Source organism: Drosophila erecta, unplaced genomic scaffold (assembly GCF_003286155.1).
Source record: "Drosophila erecta strain 14021-0224.00,06,07 unplaced genomic scaffold, DereRS2 tig00000000-arrow-pilon, whole genome shotgun sequence".
Classification (NCBI taxonomy): Eukaryota; Metazoa; Arthropoda; class Insecta; order Diptera; family Drosophilidae; genus Drosophila; species Drosophila erecta.
In genome coordinates, this window is record NW_020825194.1 from 23,376,811 (window position 1) to 23,395,940 (window position 19,130).

Below are 19,130 nucleotides of genomic sequence, written 5' to 3' on the forward strand. Positions count from 1 at the left end.
GGTATTGGCCAAGCTAGATTCGATTGCGACACGTCATGAAGAATTTTATTGTCTTCGGGCAGAATTTTAAATATTAATTACCACTAATTGCTCCGACTAGAAGCGGACCCGCTCCATTTGCGTAATGGCTTCGCTGGTCGCACTGAACTAGTGTTATAATACACCACCACCCGCTATCCATCTTAATTATGATGTTAAACAGCTAGTTAAATTAATTGAACATGATTTAGCCATGCACGTCTGCAATCGGAATCAAAAGACAACCGATGGCAGAGTCAACAACTGCCCACAAGGTAATTCCATGCAGATGCAAATGTTATTTTCCGGCCCATAACTGTAAATAACAGCAATTCAATTAAGGCTGAAAGCGAGCAGGCAATTTATTGGAAAACATCTATGCAGTTTGCATCCAGTCCTGATTTGCATATATTCAAATGGATCAAAAGGCAACAAGTACCTGAAAAACTAGAAGGGGTGCTGCCCAACCTACGCCCACTTGAAGGTTTTTTTGCTGTTCACAATTGTTTGGCATTCCCTGTATCTTAAAATCCACAATGACTGCAGATATAGGAATTCTGGCGACTCCCAAGTGGTACAAAATAGTTTTCAGTATTCTTTTTTGAAGGAAAGACAGTTTGGCATTGGAACGTGCTAAACAAACAATGAGTAAGCCCAAAAGGGGAACACTGGAAAAAAATGGGGAAGTGTTCTCAAAGCAGCAAATACAATTTAACAAACTGTAACAATTTAACCAACAAAGTATTAACATAATAACAGATTCAGGGATATATTTCATATTGTTATATTGTTTAACTATACTATCAAATACCTACCAAAGTAGTTACCTTTTCAATAAATGTTTACTCAAGTCAATTACAATTTATTGACCGATATTGATGTGATTAGTAGCATTGCAAGAAATACATTTTAAAATACACTCAAGCATGGCTGCGCTTAGATTAGGAATACATTTAGATAAATTGATTCTGATTGCATAATACGCGTTATTACCTGGTAATTAGTTAATTTTCACCCAGATACAGATCAGAATTCATTTGCCCGACACCCGACCACTTGCGTTCGCATGAAAAGCCAAGACCATAATTACAGACGCCGCTCGCAAATGGAGCTGGATTGGATCGGGTCGGGTTGGAACTGGCTGAAGGTGGGCACCTCGACAATCCACAAATGTGTGGATTGCACTTGAGCCAGTCAGGCATTTATGCATTTAGGCATTCAGGCAGTCGGCCCACAGCTGTCGACAGTGGGCCGAGCTAATAAAATGAAAACAAAAGTGGCACCGGCAAAAAATATAATTTATAATGTTGCGCATACCGCAAAAATGTCAAACACGCCCCAAACTGATCGCCCGCCCGCGCAAAAAAACAACAACTGCACACGCGGGTTCAAAAGAGCAGTTTGAAGTTGGTTTATTCAAATTAAATTGGTGGCAGGCAAGCCAAACAAATTAAGTTGCCGATACGAGCTCGAGAATATGGAGTGTGCCACATACCCTCTATATATTCATAGGCATATAGCCACCCGCACTCCCGATTCCGCTTATCGAACGCAAATAATCAAAGTTAGTCAGGGTGCAAACACTCATTATATTGCAACGGAAAAGAGAGGTTCACTGCTACACATGGAGAAAAGATGCAATATTCGCATTTAAACTATGCACAGATATGGAATCGAAATTCATAATATTAAATTTTATTTATTACTTATTATTAATTGAGCTATAAAAAATGGCTTTTTTGGGGGTCAAAAAGGGATATCTTTTCTTAAATGAGAAGATCAATTATGATTAAGAAGTTTGCAAAATCATTAGCACTGAGGAGATGCAAATTTTTTTGAATGAATCGTAAAACCTATTTAAAGACGTGATATATGCTTAATATACAAGAGCTATTCTTTCGAAACCTTTTAAAGATCTTTTATATTCGAAATTATCTTTTACTTAAACATTTAGTGTTCGATAAATATTATATTTATTTAATAATTAATCCTAATTATCTTAAGTAAAGCAATTATTCGTTTTCTTTTTTTATGTATTGTAAAATATTGCTTTTTCCCAGTGCATTTGTGAGTGCAACATCTAGATTAGCGGACAGCAAAGAAATGCTGCAACATGTGGCAACAACGGTGGCCAAAAGTGTATAGAAAATCCATTTTGCTGTCTTTTGTTTTCCGCTTGCTTCTTTGGGCAGTGCTCTCGTTTCTCTTATTTTTAATTTGCAAAGTTTTCGTTTCGTTTTCCGATGCAGTTCAATGATTAAAGAGGCAAACGCCCAGAAATTGGCCAGCTCACATTTCGTTATGGCCCCCGTTGGGGCATGTTGCAAGCGGTGGGTAAGAATTTTTTAATTTGATCGAGCGGTGCGCTTGGGGCGGGGCTCTTGGGCGTTTTTTGGAAAGGCACTGAGCGATAAGATCGGCCTAATCCCGTGGCCAAATAATGAGTGCTAATTGTCCGCACCGCGGAAGTCAAAGAGGTAGCCCCCCAAAACATCAAATGAAATACATTAATCGCTTGATGTTGAGCCAGGTTGAAACCAAAACCGGCAATTAGATCGCGTTGAAAGCAAGGTCATGGCAGCCGTGATTTTTTCCGTAGTGACAAACGCAGCGAAGAAAACGCACGAGCAACATGTTGCCAGTGCAACTGCACGCCAGCAACATGCTGCAGTGTCGCTCCAATGGAAGCGATTGATACACATTCTTCGGCTGCGATTTCCACTTCGGCTCTGGCCAAAACCCGCTTCGAGCCCCGATTAAAGTGGTAATTCGATTACTCTGGAACTGGTACCACACATTGTTCTGCGCTTGCTCTCGTTGGCTTTCGTTGTATGCCCGATATTGCTGGTGTTGCGGTGTGTTCGCTGCTGTTACCAATGTTGCGCATGCGCCGGCGTCTCAGCCGGAGTCTCGGCTGCGGTGTCTCTGCTGCGGCTCCCCAATCCCCAGTCTCCGGTCTCGCCGGTCTCGGGCGGTATATATTAGGGCCGCCAGCCAGCAGTCAGCACAGTTCGTTAACAGTCCTAGTCGTGGTTCTAGGAGGTTCAACCAGCGTCCAGCGACCAGTGCCTGTGCCGTGTGTCGTGTGTAGTTAGTTTTCCGCTCATCCCCAGTGTGTCCCCGAAACTCCTTTTCGAAGCTCAATCGTGTGATCTTAGCTAAAATGAAGCCATTCGTAAGTATGCGCCGTGGGACCGAAAGGATAACGCCGAGCAAGCGGATTAAAGTTATAAATTATACCAATGGCTATGTGTGGGGAATTGTGAGGAGTAAAGGATATGTGGCTTGAGTGAATTACTAACAAGTGTTTTACGTAAATACATGCGACAGTAATTTATTTTTCTTAGAGTACGAAGATTTCGATATCAAAGAATGATTCTTAATATCTTAAAATGTTGCATTAGGTTCATTGAAATCGTAGTTTAAAGGAACTACCAAAGTCCTTAACCAGCCAGGTTTCGCTAGCTTGAACAAAATTATTACAGCTCTTGTTCATTTTCGGTCTTTGGGATATGTTAATCATGTTAATCATACCAAACGAATAAATTGGATTTTGACAGCCGGTCGAAAAGTAAACACTGGTATGACAGTGACTTGCCATTAAATTTGAATGTATTCCTGGCATTCTTTTAATCTGTCATAGCGCAATTAATTTACGATTAAACTGACACCGCTTCTGTAAACCCAATTTCATTCGCTTAAATTCGGCTCTGAACGAAATGGCACCTGTGCCCAGTTCGGTTCCATCCATAGTCAATTGCAATGGCCCGTCATGCTAAGCTAAGCCACCCAGAAAACCATCGGCTGCCATCGAACTCGGAGCGAAATCCCGTTGATAAGCCGTTGACATGTTGCATGTCGGACAGTTTATTCAACCGTTTTTCCACCACTTTCTGCTCCACTCACCTGCTGACACATAATATGTACCACATAATCGCGCCGCATGCGGTAATATCTGCGAACGAATATTGCTCGAACGACCGACTGACTACATATCTCGGAATCGAATCTAACGGTTGCGCTTCGCGGCTCTGAAAAGCGAAACCACTGGATAGGCGAATCCAGGAGAAAAGCGAAAAGATGGGCGTGTGGGGGCAAGAAAAGCGAGAGGAAAACGCTGGCGCAAGAGCAAGAAAAGCGAAAAGCCTGTAATTAGGTTAGCAGAAGCGGCTTATAAGCTTCCACTGAGTGACACCTGCGATTAACGATTTTGGGCGGTGGCTACCGCACGAGTAATTATTGAGCGAGCAGTCACATAGTCCCACATATAACACCTGCTGCACTGTGAGAAACATGTATACCCTTTATTTTAATTACTAGAAGCATTCAAGCAAACGAGGGCATAAGAGCTTTTTAATTATAATTCAGCAGAGGTAAAATCAAATAGATTTATATTAAGACCTGCCTAAGTTTATTTTCATAAAATGTGAGATGCGATATCAATTTATTTCTCGAAAATTCATCACATTTAATTGTCTTAACAATCAGTTCAGTTATCGCACCGCTGTTATACTCAACACCAACAATAACTTGAATGTAGTTAAATTCAAAGAATATTTTTCCACTTTTATTTAGTTTATTGCCGCAGCGTTGCTGGTCTCGACGGTGTCCGCCTCGTGGCACGGAGCCGTATCCACACAGTACCAGCACCTGGACCCGCACAGCCACACCTACTCCTACGGATACGCCGATCCCAACTCACAGAAGCACGAGACGCGCAGCCATGACGGCACCACGCACGGGTCCTACTCCTATTTGGATGGCAATGGTCATGTGCAGTCGGTGTCCTACACCGCTGATCCGCACCATGGCTTCAACGCCGTGGGCACCAACCTGCCTCAGGCTCCTCAAGTTCATGCCGCTCCCGTCTATGCCGCCGCCCACGCCCATGGTGCATATGCTCCTTACGCCCACGGACCCATTCACATCCCGGTGCTGACCCACGGAGGCGTCCCCGTCGATACTCCCGAAGTGCAACACGCCAAGGCCGCCCATGCCGCTGCCCACGCTGCTGCCGCCCACAATGCCGGAGGACACCACCTGTACAAGCGCTCTATCTACGGCGGAGGATGGGCCTACGGACAGGCCGCCCATGTGCCGCTGACTCATGGAGGCGTGCCCGTTGATACTCCCGATGTGCAGGCCGCCAAAGCCGAACACTATGCCGCCCACGCCAAGGCCCTGGGTCAGGTGGCTCATGCCCACGGAGCTCCTGTTGAGACGCCCGAGGTGCAGCACGCCAAGGCTGCTCACTTCGCCGCACATGCTGCCGCCCGTTCCGGACATGCCGTTGCCCCCATCAACCACGGTGGCTATCACGTGCCCGTAATCCACAATGGAGTGCCCGTCGATACGCCCGAGGTGCAGCACGCCAAGGCCGCCCACTACGCCGCCCTGTCGCAGGCCTCCGCCCACGGAGGAGCCTCGCACGGATCTTGGGACGATGGCAGCTACGACGGACGCTGGGAGCAGAGCCACAGCAGCCACAACAGCTACGCCTCCGGCTACGCGCACAAGGGCCCCATCCACATCCCGGTCATCCACAACGGAGTGCCCGTGGAGCCCGCCGAGGTGCAGCACGCCCGCGCCGCGCATCTGAATGCATTGGCCGCCGCCGGACATGGAGCTCCCGTCAGCCATGGTGGCTACTACGGCGGCAATGGACACGAGGATGATGGCCAGTACCACGCACACTACGATCACTACTAAGTGGCAAGTGGTCGGCACTTGAGAGGAGTCTGACTTCCGATCGACGACGAGCATCTCTATACACTCTGACTAACCGACTACCGAAGCCAGCGTGGCGTATGCGTAACTTTGCATTGCGTATTCTCACGCCAGTGCCACTTTTATACAGCATTCGCAACTCTCTGTCTATCTATACATCTGTCTGTTCTATTATCTGTAACTTCATATCTCAACCTCTGCCACAAAAATACGGAAAACTAAAAGCGACTACACACGGGAGATTGAAGTGCTTCCAAGGAAGCCTTCCTTGCCCGCTGGGTTTTGACCTATTTGGATTTTTTATCCAGTCACAGCACACACATCTACCTACCTACATTCTTCTCTCTGTACTACGCTTTCTCTTCATTCCTATTCCTCGGAAAACCTATACCTTTATTCTCCTGTTACTTCGATTGAGAAACGCTGTATGAGTATGTTGTAAATAACAGTTGTAATTTTTATGTATCTGACCAGATATAGCTCTATATTATATATGAACCTGCAAACAGACAAATAAACTGCAAAAACGTATTTGATCACATTTTGAAGTGTTTGGAATTGGCGGTGAGATTGTGGTATACAGAGTGCAAAATCAAATGTTGTTTACAGCCACCAGGATGTTCTGAATTTTTTCGATAAGGTTTTAAATATGCTTGGTATTAAGGGTATGCTGCTTGCCCACAGCACCCTACAATGCTAAGAAATATATTTCTTTTTTAATTTTTTACATATTTATATGATTCACGTTTCTCAAACAAAAAAATTAATTAATTATTTCTGTTGAAATATTTAAAATAAATTTAAAAAAAAATAGAATATAAAGCTTCTACTGCTTTATCTTATTAGATCCCGGTTTTGTTTTATCTTCATCGCGTTTCATGTGATTTCTCTTGCTATGTCACATTAATTAAAAGGGCATCCAGTTCTAAGGTTTGGCCTTGTCTGATGGATATTCCATTTACTTCAAACTCTGTCGCATATTTCCCAGTCTCAGGTCAACTGGCGCACCACCCAGAACAACCACCTAAACCATCACTGGCACCGCACAACTAGCACAACTAGCACCACCCACCCATCCACCCATCCACCCACAGTGACTGCATTGAAAGGAACATAAATATTTGCAATGCAACGATTGAAATTTGCATAGCCCCATGCATATATGTGTTTGTGTGTTCCATGTCGAAATGCCCCTGTGCGGGGCGGTGGGCGGTGGGCGGCTGGCTTTGTGGGCGTGGCCTTTGAATCCCCAGCAGGGAATAGCTGCATGTGGCACGACACTGAGAGCGAACAAACAATCAATCAATGCGGTATGAGTCTTGTATTTTTTGCCCAGCCGCCTGCAAAATTGTGTGTCTTATGCGGGGAATGTGTCACTCGACTTCGGGTGACTCGAACTATTGGAGCACTGAAACTGGGCAAACAATTTGAGTAAATAGATTTCCAGGCATTTGTCAAGTTCGAATAGAATGCGCTCCAGCAAATGGGCAAGGAGTGTTGGCCTCCTGGCCCCACGTTGGGCGCCATAAATCCAAGTGCAACCTTTCGGCCCAATGGGCAACCTTGAGCCAATGAGGGGGCTAGTTTATTTCACAGGCAGGCCGGTAGCTAATTAAAAATTAACAACCCTGGGCCGGCACGCAAAGGTCAGCCGGCAGGTGAAAGTGTGGGCAGGGATTCTCAATTTTCGATTTTCCACGCATAAACAAAGGCGCCCAGCTCGAGTTATCGTACATTTTGGAGCGTCTTTGGGGATGGGTCGCTTGCCATTTAATTAAGCATGCATTGGCATTTCGATTTACGACCAATTGTCGGCTAACGGAGGCAATAAGTGAAATCGTTTTTTAAAAATATTCGACCTTGTGGGACAGGTGGGGCTCGGAGTCTTAGTCTGTTTCGATCCGGTTAGTGACCCAGCAGTTAATTTAATTACACGCCAGGCAGAACATAAAAGCCCCCAAATGGTTCGAATTACTCGCCAAGCGATTGTGTTTATCTGCAGCTCAAAATATTTGCCACCCAGCTAAATCGGTAGTCTGACCAATTGGCCAGCAGAACCCGCCACCGAATCCGAATCCGCATCCGAACCACCATCCCCGATGGAACCACCGCCCAGTTGGCCGCAAGTGTTGGGGCGTGGTCGCGGGTTCCAGCCAAAAGTGAATGTGCAACGGCAACATTGTTTCCAACTAATTTCGACCAACCAATATTATTGCAAGTGTTCGCGTTGATTTGCACTCACTTCGTATTCCGAGCTTTCAAAAATTTCATTCCGTTTGAAGAATTGCATTTGCATTTGCCCGCCAGTTAGGCAAACCAATCGATGCCCCTTGTGGTTTTCCGCCAGAATTGTTTTGGCCAGTTTATGTGTGTGGCATTTGGCCCAGCACTTAGGGCCCGGATTTTTGGCTTTAACTGACACAGCTGTTGTGTAAACACTAAACTGTAAGCCAACACAATCCGAAAGCGATTTCGGGCCCTGCTATTCTGACGCTCTGTTGTCTTGAGTTTGGTGGGCGTTGCTCTGACGTCGAGGGGCATTTTGCATATCTTTGGTCAAATGGGTCTTATGTTTTACATAAATTTAATTTATGGCTTAGGCGTTAATTTATGGCCTAATTGATCTGATTTGAATACATGTTGCAATAGCTGGGGTGTCGAAATATATCGGTAATTGTTGTGTAAATAAATTGCTAGTCGGATGAGAAAGGAGCCATACATTATAAACGCTGTTATCCACTGGAAGAAGAATTAATGACTCCATCCTTTGAATATAAAAAATATTTTATATAAACAGAAACTATTTACTTACTTTGTCCTTAAAGCTCTATGTAAAAAGTGTATAAAGGCAAATCTGGTAAGCTTATCATTCCTAAAATCCTTCAAAAATTATTGGTTTATGAATGATTAATAAATTTAAAGTTTTTATACATTTCATTTTTTTCCTACACTTAGTATAGTTTTATATACAATTGACTGAATATTGTATTTGTTTTATAATTCCATTTCATACCTAAAAAATTAGGTGTTTTATTTGTGCACTATTCTTGCTTTACTTATTAATGGTTGATTATCCTGATATCGCAAACTATTAGCTGGCAACAAATGCTTCCACAGCTAGTCCATTGATATTAGCCGTAAGAAATGTTTAGTCCCAGTTTATAACAGTGTTAAGTTGGCCATCTTCCGGTGGATATTCCATTTGTTACGCAATCAACTTTAATCCGCGAAAGTGGAATCGTGTCTAAGCACTAGCTGATACTTAGTCGCAGCTGCTGTTTCGATAAGGATTCATCCACTTTGCGAGACGTTTCGAAGATATCAGTGCAAATAGCGCCAGCACACACGAATGAGGCAGAATCATTGTTGCAACGCAGATAGTGCAACGCTGAAAATTCGATTTCTAGCGATTCGCGCAATTTGTGCAACAAAGTAAGGCACACGAAACCATGAAAATCGAAGTAATAAGAAGCACTTTTGCCCCGACAAAGCTGAGACAAGTGTGCAGGAAACTGATATTGAATAGAAAAACAAAGAATGCACCTAAGCAGAAATTGGTAAAAAGTTTGACAGAGAAACTGAAAGGATAGTATAGTTTTCCTTAGGGTTTGACCTTTTCCCACTTGAATATTCAGTTAAAAGCCGCTCGTGATACAATGTATTAAATGCTCTATTTTGGTGCTGGCTGAAACATGTCTGGAAGCTCCCTCTTCAAAATTAACATCAACTGATTGGCATGTAATTAGCATTTTCCACTGCAAAATCGGCTAGGGAAAAGCATATGTAAATTACATTGCCTACTTTTGGGCATAATTTATGCATTACTTAACCCGACATTCGAAAGCTGAGCTTTTGTACACATCCGATTCTAATTGACAGCTGCTGAGGATGTCATACCCGTTACTTGTAGAGTTAAAGGGTATACTAGTTTCGTTGAAAAGTATGTAACAGTCAAGTTTGCCTGTGGGACGCCCACTCTTTTGAAAAATGTTACGATATTTTTTCATTTTCTTATATTTTATTAGTCTTATAACTTTTTTCGATTTGCCAGAAAACGTTTTGCCACACTTTTGCTACATTTTAAAATTTGTTTTTCAATTCAATATTTTTTTTCCAATTACTACCGATATTGTAGAAAATGTTGAGATTGCTCGTTCGCACTTCTAGCTGAGTAACAGGTATCTTATATTCGAGGAACTCGTTTTAGTATTAATTCAGATTTAATATAGAACTCGTCGAAAATAAAGTGTCTAACCCATTTTCATTAGGGCAACTTATATATTAAAAGGTCGCCTATGTGACCACCATTTGACCTTTGTTCACCATGTGTGATGAAATAAAACCATAAACCCCAATACTTTGTGATCGAATTTTAATATTCGCTTGCCTTAGCTTAGGGTAAATGTGGCCTCCAAAAACATTGACTAGCTTAAGGACTAACTTAAATGACCATCAAATGGGGTTAAGGCAAATGGCACAAAGGTCACCGGGCGTTTACACAACGTGACTGCAAGTAATGTGAGAAAATGATAGTCTTGGTGATGTACATATTTCACAGCTGAATATTTACTTACATCAGATTTGACTCTGGATCGGCCCAAACGGGAGCAGGAACCAGCACGGCCGCCTGGACAGGAACCGCTGCCGCTGGTGGCTGGGGAGCAGCTCCTCCAGCTCCTCCGCCGCCTCCGGCTCCATTGCGTGCTCCCTTTCCCCCCTTGCCACCCTTTCCGCCCTTCGAGCCATCCGGACCGTCTGGCCCATCGGCTCCATCGGCGCCATCTTCGCCATCGGGCTGAGGACCCGCCGGACTCGGCGCCCCAGGCTGTCCACTGTCGCCGCTCTGGCCGGATGTGGCCGTTCCTCCACCGCCGCCGCCGCCTCCACCACCACCGCCTCCAGCGCTGCCTCCACCACCAGCGCCTCCTGCTCCGCCCGCACCGCCTTGAAGTGCTCCAGCCTGTCCCGCTTGTCCGGCACTTCCTGCTCCCCCGGCCTCCGCCGGAGCAGGGGCATCTTGAGCGTCAACAGATTGGGAGGCTACCAAACTCAGGGCAACAGCGCCTTCGTCACTGGCTGCAACGCTCCCACTACCACTCTGACTTAATTCAGGGTCGGAGTACTCTCCCTCCAGACCAGGCTGCGGCTGCCACGAGCCATCTGCGGGGGGCAAAGGCGGCTTGTAGGAGCCATCGTCTTCCGGCGGAGGAGGAGGTGGTTGGACTAGCAGAACAACGGGTGGAGACAGCAGATAGGTTCCGACTGCAGGAAGGCCCACGGGCACTACATGACCATGGGACTCCTCCCAGTAGCTGATGGCCAAGAGGCCGAGGAAAAACTGGAATGAATATAGGTTAGCTGTCTTCCACATGTGCTTATCACTCCACTCACCAATGTGGCACGCATCTTCGAGAGCAAGTTTCCGATCCCTTCGAGTCCGTGCTCGACTGCTTCCACTGCGGGACTGACTCGGTTGGCAATGCCCTAGGCCAGCTTTTATACGGTGATACGGAGATCGCCGGCTGCGGTTGCTGATTAATTGCGAGCAGGGGCACAGTCTATACTTGGAAGCTGCTGCCACTTTGCATGGCACCTGCATAAATCAAGTGCTACCAACGCTAATTGCAGCAACATCAGTTACGAGAGACAATGTTCTTGTTAATGTGTGTAATGAGCACCATACATAAGGCCTGACCACCCGATCAAAAGACGCAGTTGCCATTACACCTGAACTTGGCCTTTTGATTGACACGGGCCAGTCTTCGGAACGTTGGCTGCCCTACATGGAGCCATATATGGAGTCAACAATACGTTCTTGTCTATCTCTTGCAGACTTACGAGGTCACTTTCATGGTTTGTAATACCCTGGAATATTCATTTGAATAATCCTATTTAATAAATGTATTATTCAAAGGCCTCGAACCCTTGGATACTCAAATAAATAAATTACACCATTTAATGTCGGATATGTTTTAAGAATAGTCGGATATGAAGTAATAACTTCCTAACGATTACCATAAAATTTAATGAATTATAAAACTAACATATTAACATACTTTCAGATAGATAAGATTTTGTCCTTTTGATATATTTTTAAAATTCGGAACAACTCAATAATTCAACATTTGTGTTGAGGGTATTCGCAATCGTACCTTGGGGGAACTATGCTAAATAAAAAGCGGCGTTAAAGCAAGCGACTCTCCCATCAAGCGACTCCAGCATCTAGTTCAGATTCTTGAAATTTCTTGCTGTTTAATCTGCTAATAAATAATTAAAATGTGTTTTTAAATGCACCAACTGCCGGCGACGAGCTGCTTTGCTCCGCGATAAGATAAAACGCCATTCATGGCTCTGAGGCGTCAGTTGGCAATCCGAGCTTGGCAGGGAGGTTGACGATTGTTGACCAGTAGTTGCTCTGAGTTGGCTCTAAGTTGGCGTTGACTCAATAGTCCGGCTTGATTGCATGGGACGGCAGTGTAGGAACTGTGGATGCTTCCCAACCGGTTTCCACGCTCAACCTATCAGAGCGTCAAAATGTGTAGCACAGTGGAGGAGAAAATTAAACGACTCGCCAAATAAAGCGAACGGAGCGAAGAGCTCCTCGTGGCTGTTGGGCGCCACATAAATGATGAGCAACTATTAAACTCTGTGCAGCTTCAACTAAATCAATTAAGCCAACAAGCTAGAAACAACTACAGCCACACGGCCCAGAAGGAGCTGCGCCAGCAGGCAGCTAAACAAAGTAATGGCAACGAGGCCATTATCATCATCGTCCTGTGACGCATTCCCGTTTCCGTTCCCGTTCCTGCTCCCCTAATCCCCACTCCCCAGTCTCCCACCTCATCCCCATTTCCCTGGCCTCGTCATCGTTAGCATTTAGCAGCACAAGCAACAACATAACTCACGGCAGCCAGGGGAGGACCAGTTCCGCAGGACCAGGAGGTAATGGAGTCGTCTAGCTTGGGTCGGGGCCTTCTGTTTGCCCATCCGTGCGTTTCCCAGCTAAGATAGCGCTGGTGCGTAGTGCGTGTGGGTGTGGACTACACTCGTCGAAATGTTAGATGCGCCAGTTTGAACTTTGATTTGATAGAAGCATATACGTGTATGCACTGGTTTTTTTGTGCAGCAACTTCCTGGAGGTGCCAGTTAAGCAAGCCTTAAGGCAATAGTCTCAGTATAAAAGGGAAGAAAACATTTAAAGCAGCAAGAAAATATTTGTAATTTTATTTATTAAAAAAATTTTGAATTCTTGAGATAGATACATAACAATATGTAGGAAAGATATAATAATAAAACTATAAATACGATAATCAATTATATTTTCAATACAATTTTAAGTTTTGAGCTGCGCTTATTTTACATAGATCTTCTTCGTTTTGGATCATTACGCATTTTATTACCTATTGTTAGGTCCTCAAAACCTCTATTTTCCAAGTGTAATTCCTTGGCGAAAGTTTGTGCCAATTAGGCGAGAGAAACTTAGGAACGCAAGAGGACAGGCACGTGGAAATATGCCAGCAGTGTAGACTGAGATTCCTTTTGCTGGCGCTGCACAAATTCAATGTCCGCAAGTCGATTAATCAAGGCGAAGACGCACCGCAGCTGCAGACAATGCGCTCGAATATGTTGCCAATAAGCGCGATGGACCACCTTTAAGGATTCATCTATCAATCCATCTATGTGAACTGGGGGCACACACGCACTCGCGTCAGCTTCTCCCGATTCCTGAGGCATTCCCGACGCCTGGGGCAGCATATAAATAGTTTCTCTGCGGCTTGGGGCTCCTCCATTTGTTTTGCCGCCTGACAGACAAGTCAAGTCAAGTTGCCCAGGACAGCCATTTGTATCCCGATCCCTGGACTCAGTTTGCGTGTGTGGTTGCGGACCACGAAAGGACGAAAAGGTTTCCCTCTCTACGTGCTCGGCATGACGGGATGCGGGTGACCGCGGGGGGCGGGGATCGAAAACAGTTTACAGAAATGATTACCACTGGGCGAATGCGTAATGGGCAATGGGGCGTATGTGCGATGTGAAAAGTTATACGAGTGCAAGTGCTCTGAAGTGTGAAAAGCACGACCGAGAACTGAATTAAATGGCTGCAAACTTTTATATTTAATATGTGGCCTACGCGTTTACGATGGAAATTTCTTGGAAAACCACTTTTGCCTAGCCATCCCTTGAAGCGGTGGTGGATTGAATATATAAAAGCGTTTTGAGGGAATATGAATTGCGATGAAAGAATATTGGGTACATTGATTAACGCCGAATTTTGTGACAGCTGATTTCCGTTGGGGTCAGCTAAAATGATTTATGGATTTATGGCTCGCAAGGTGAATGCACCCATTAACGTTTAGCCATGTCTTTACACCTGTCACAACTTACCCATACTACGGAAAATACTTGGCGAAATCATCAATTATACTTCAAACAGAGGAATGCACCCGTGCAGACAGATAGCGAGACAAAACCACATTAAATTCACGATAAATCAAAGGTTTGTTATTAACGCCGCCCACCTGCTGTGAAAAAGGGGGCGTGGCAGCTGACCAGCAAACCACAACCACATTGAACGGCGCTCTTTTTTCCCGATAAAAACTCATAAACGTGCCGCCATGGAAAAAATTGAAACAAGCACAGGAATACGGACAAACAGACAAGTGACTAAAGAGCTTAAGCAGAGTGTGGCCAGAATGGTTGGCTTTAACAAAAATTGCAATATTTGTATTATTTTTATTGACCGCCACAAATTGGCCCATTGTTGGGACAGCGTGGTCCGCTTTTATGGCCATATCATAAAGGCATTTTGCTTTTGTTTTGTAGTTTTTGATTTCATTGCTATTTTTGTGGGCCTGACTTTCGGTTCGTTTTCGCCATTTATATTTCTATATGCCCCGACACGTTTATTGGTTTTCACGCCATGGCTAATGACCAAAACATTTACGAGCACAGGCGGCGCCTCGGGTGTCCAGCCAACCAACCAGCCATCCAGCTATTCAGAAGCGGAAAAACTCGTAACACGACTGGGCTTGGACATTTCCCGGCTGGATGGGACTCGTTATAGAATACCACGCTCGAAGGAATTTTTTCTTTGGCAAATCTGCCACTTAACTAGATAAACGTACAAGTATATCCTGACCTTTATAAACACATAAATTAAGTACCCATTAAAGATTATCAGTGCTTTCCTTTAATTTAATGCAAAAAACTATGATATGCTAAGTTAGGGAAGGAACTTTCTGCTTAAGAAACGAAAACAGAAACTGGTCAAAAGAACAGTGCTATTATTAAAGCCCATAAAGAGAAAGTTCAAGAACACATTAAATTAATGGTAGAGAGTGGTAGAGGCTTTGCTTTTCCTACTTTGGCTGAACTTTAAGATGGCCTCATATCCTAGGTCGTGCCATCCAAAAGTCTTGAAGTGTTAAGCCCGGGGATTGCGATTGAAAGCCGTCGAATATGCCATAAATACTGCAGGCCAACATTAAGCGACTTATCGGCCGCCTGCCGCCAGTTGGTCTGCCATCAATTTGCTCCATTTTATTTGCCTGATCCCTTATCAGCCAGAAATTGCCTTCTTCAGCGTGCAATTTACGCATAGACCATTGACGCCAAGGGGGCAGCAATGGAGCTTCCCCTTTAGGCGGGTGGATGTTTTCACAAATGGAGTCGAAAATCTGTAGCACAAGTTGGGGATACTACACGTTCCAGCTACACCCTGTCAAGTTGTGTAATTGGTGTTAACAACGAGACAAGGGCTTCGAGTACAGATGCCACAATCCCAGCAATTGCACTAGGACCAAAATCTTTACTAGGACTTTGAGTAAACCGGCGATGTCTGTGACAGCCAGCGGAAAAGCAAATACCAAAATACAAGCTCCTGCTTGGCGCAGTCCTTGATAATTGAATGTATTGTCCTTCGAAGACGGCTCTGTACTCGTGCTATTCATAGAGTACAAGACGCCCATTTGCATAAATGTCTGACGCGACACCAGGCAGACATCGAAGGAGACCAGAGCGTTTTTCTTATTTGCCCGGTTCATGGGGACTTACCAGTTATGAGCACTGCAGATTATTATTGGAGCCGCATACCCAGTCCCAGCAAAGGGAACTGATGACGCAAGTGCCCTTCTATGCCTTGTTTTTGTCTTGAGTTTCGTCATCCATCTGGCAACCTGTTGATATGGCGACAATTCGAGATGTAATTCCGATGACTCATCGGAAAATATGGCGGAGCAGCCATACAAGCGAGCCCTTTTTTCTGTAATAGGAATCATATTCGCGTCAGCAGTTGACCTTCTTCGGTCATAGATGACAAAGCAGTGAGAGGTCGTAAATTGAAGCAATTCCCCTCTAACTTTTAAGATAGATACCTTAATAACATTAAATACACACAAAATCCAATTATTTCAAAGCCCATCCTGTCTGTGACACTTGATTCCCGTCTAGAGGGTTGAGCACAGAATATAAGTGACACTTAAGAGGGGAACGCGGCCGCAGCTTCAGACCCACTTTCGGTTTCGGGTTATTTATTGCCTTATTTGCCCAGCTCGATCACACCAAATGGCTCAATTTCGTTCCGGCTTTAAGCCAGGTCTGTCTCCCGGCAGCAGCCCAAAGGCGCCCAAACACCAATCATCGAAACCACAAGAAAGCCAATTTGCATGCAGCACACTAAGCCTCCAAAACACGTATACGCACCGGTGGACGGATGTTTGAGTGAGCGGGTGTGCTTACACCTGGGAAATGTGATGTTCGGCTTTCCTATGCCAGTTGTTGACTTTTCACACTGCCTGGCATATTGTTGTTAACAGGGAGTCCCAAAAAAACAAATCATATTTTATTGCATCGCATTAATCTTATCCCGACCTTCGTGGTTGTTATATGGGCCACGAAAGTGCTAAGTTTGGAGCAGGAAAAAGAGCAACACGGGCGCTTTGGCTGGAGTATGCAAACGTAGACATCATTTTTCAGGTTTCCGCCGCAGGACCGTGCATAATGCCGTTGTTCTCCGATCCTTTTTTGTCCGGCTGCTTTTAATTTTTGCGTTGCCTACCTTTCTGTGCTCGGCCATAAATTACTGGCAGGTGTGGGGCCTCTAATTGCGTGATAAGTTTACCAATCCACTGTTGAGAATGGCTGGCTCCTGCCGGATTTTTCCCAACCGCACGGCCAGACATCTTTCGGTGATTTGCGTCATAGGCTGGAACAGCGTGGGCGCCTCGACGGCGAAGATTTTTTGAAGGGGCTTGTAACAGTAGAGGTTCCTTTATACTTTTCGAACTCGAGTTTGTTGGCAAATTATATTTTTATATTTCTTTCAAGTAGTGCAGACATGGCGAAAACTACTTATTGCCGTTCAAAATATACAAATTACCGGAATACGCTTCGGCTAACTTTGATAAACTGCGCATAACTGCCAACTTTTTCCGACCTGCCAATTGATTTACGGCAAAACTTATTAGCAGTATTTCACGGTGCTTTGTACTTGCCTGGTTGCCAACAACTTCATTTGCGTCCAAGCCCACGAACCACTTGAGCTTTGCGGCCGCGAGCCTATTTCCCCTCTCATTGTGGCGCAAAAACTGAAGCATACTTGCAGGCTTGTCATGCTTCCGCCAGCGAAACACAAACTGCCAACTTTGATATTGCCGCATTTTTTGTGCCATTGCCCCAGCAACAAAGATGGCCAGAACCCCGCCTAACTGCACATTGAACCGAAATCGCCTGGCAGTGGGCGGTGGGTGGTGGCTGTCGGCTGTGTAATTTTCGTTTTGGCAAAATTGCGACAAAAACTCGCGAAGCGATACGGCCACGTTGAGCGGCATGCAGCTGTTTAATGGCATCCTGATATTCGGTCGCCAGTAATACTGAACCAAAATATGGTAAAAGGTAAAAATCTTTCCAATTTTCAATTTCCTTTTCCAATTATGCACTTATTTTCATTTGTTAAAGTGTTTTATTGCAATGTATGATATGTTACGATTCCAAATGTAATTATCAATTTAAGTCGCATGGCCGTAAAAGTTATAACCCATTCTGGATGGTAAGATGTAATCTCTTTAAGAGTAATTCAAGATTTCACATATAATATAATATCGATGCACTGCTTAGGTATGCTCTGCAAATAGTAATCCTTATTTGTTAGTAAGGGAATAAAATTTTGATACTTTCAAGAGTTGGCTGTTAAAAGAAATAGCGATGCTAGTCATTGAAAGTGGTAAATTGCAAGGTTTCAGAAAGGGTTATTTTCAACCCGTGAAATTACCGAGCAACTGCTATGAAATCTTCCACCGTGTAGCAGCTTAACCGAGCGGCAGGACTTCTGTTTATCTTGCGCTGTCAGTGGCAAAAACTCTTGCCGCTCAATCGTGGCTGACATTTAGCAAAGCCCGGGAGATTGTTGCTCAGTCATTTCGCATTCAAAAACCACTCGAGTGGCCACGGGTGGGCGGACTGGCGAGTGAGTGGGCGTGGGAAGAATAATTCCGGCACACGCCAAATGCAGGCGATTGACCGAGTTCTGGAGGGGTTTTTCTTTTTCTGGAATACCGCCCACCACCCAATAAATAAATGAGGTATTTGGCCACAGCCTTGCGTACTGAAATTAGGGCCACATTTGATAGCATAAAACATTTCCCAGAAGTTCGCCTTCAATTTGGGTATTTAAAAACTAGGCATTCATTGAATTTTATTGGATAAAATATGGAGATGTTTTGTAAGAATGAATGATTGAGAATGAATTGACGTGTGGTCATGTGGACCCAGTTCAATGCAATATTTGCGTGGGAGCCATGAATTGATGGATCACGAAGTGAATTGAAATAAATAAATGGCATTCCCAAAAGAGCTTTCATTGAAATGTTGCTCCATTGCTAGCATTAAATAAGTTCATATATAGGATTTAAGTTCTGGGGAAAATAAATGATTTTCCTGAAAAGCCATTGGGCACACGCCCCAATTTAAATCCTAAAGAATCCGGAGAATACTAACATAAAAACGTGAAATCCGCGCACAGGTAGACAAGTTTCATCTGCTTTCGACATTTCCACAGGGCCGTATCCGTCGTCCTTCTCCGTTTTCCCAGGAGCGATTTATGGGGAAGTCATAAATCTGTGCATCGCAAACAATGGCCAACAAAAGACCTGTCGAAAATTGCGTTCTTTGTGCCTTTTCCGGCAGTAAACTTCCGTATAATGCCCACCCAATGAATTTAAATGGCGGTGATGTCTTTTATTGTCCCCCGATGCAACAGATAAGTGACATTCATTTGGATCACTTTTCATTTAAAATGTATATTCAAAGTCTAGGAATTTCCCCAATTAACGATTTAATAGCCGTGCTAATAATTTGTGAGTTTCCTTGAGCTTCAATCGAATAAAGAAACA

General features: G+C 44.4%; 2 protein-coding genes across 2 annotated transcripts; one reads left to right on the forward strand and one right to left on the reverse strand.

Moving 5' to 3' along the window:
* Positions 1 to 2,995: 2,995 nt before the first annotated feature.
* On the forward strand, positions 2,996 to 6,286 carry LOC6553525 (pupal cuticle protein). The gene is made up of 2 exons (XM_001979364.3): positions 2,996 to 3,193; positions 4,594 to 6,286. Exons 1-2 carry the CDS (start codon positions 3,182 to 3,184, stop codon positions 5,725 to 5,727), a joined length of 1,146 nt encoding a protein of 381 aa, XP_001979400.1. The 5' UTR covers positions 2,996 to 3,181; the 3' UTR covers positions 5,728 to 6,286.
* Positions 6,287 to 10,100: 3,814 nt separating this feature from the next.
* On the reverse strand, positions 10,101 to 11,214 carry LOC6553524 (putative glycine-rich cell wall structural protein 1). The gene is made up of 3 exons (XM_001979363.3): positions 11,137 to 11,214; positions 10,320 to 11,083; positions 10,101 to 10,252 (listed from the first exon to the last, which is right to left on the reverse strand). The coding sequence occupies exons 1-3, from the start codon at positions 11,149 to 11,151 to the stop codon at positions 10,240 to 10,242; spliced, it is 792 nt and encodes a 263-aa protein (XP_001979399.1). The 5' UTR covers positions 11,152 to 11,214; the 3' UTR covers positions 10,101 to 10,239.
* Between the last annotated feature and the right edge of the window lie 7,916 nt (positions 11,215 to 19,130).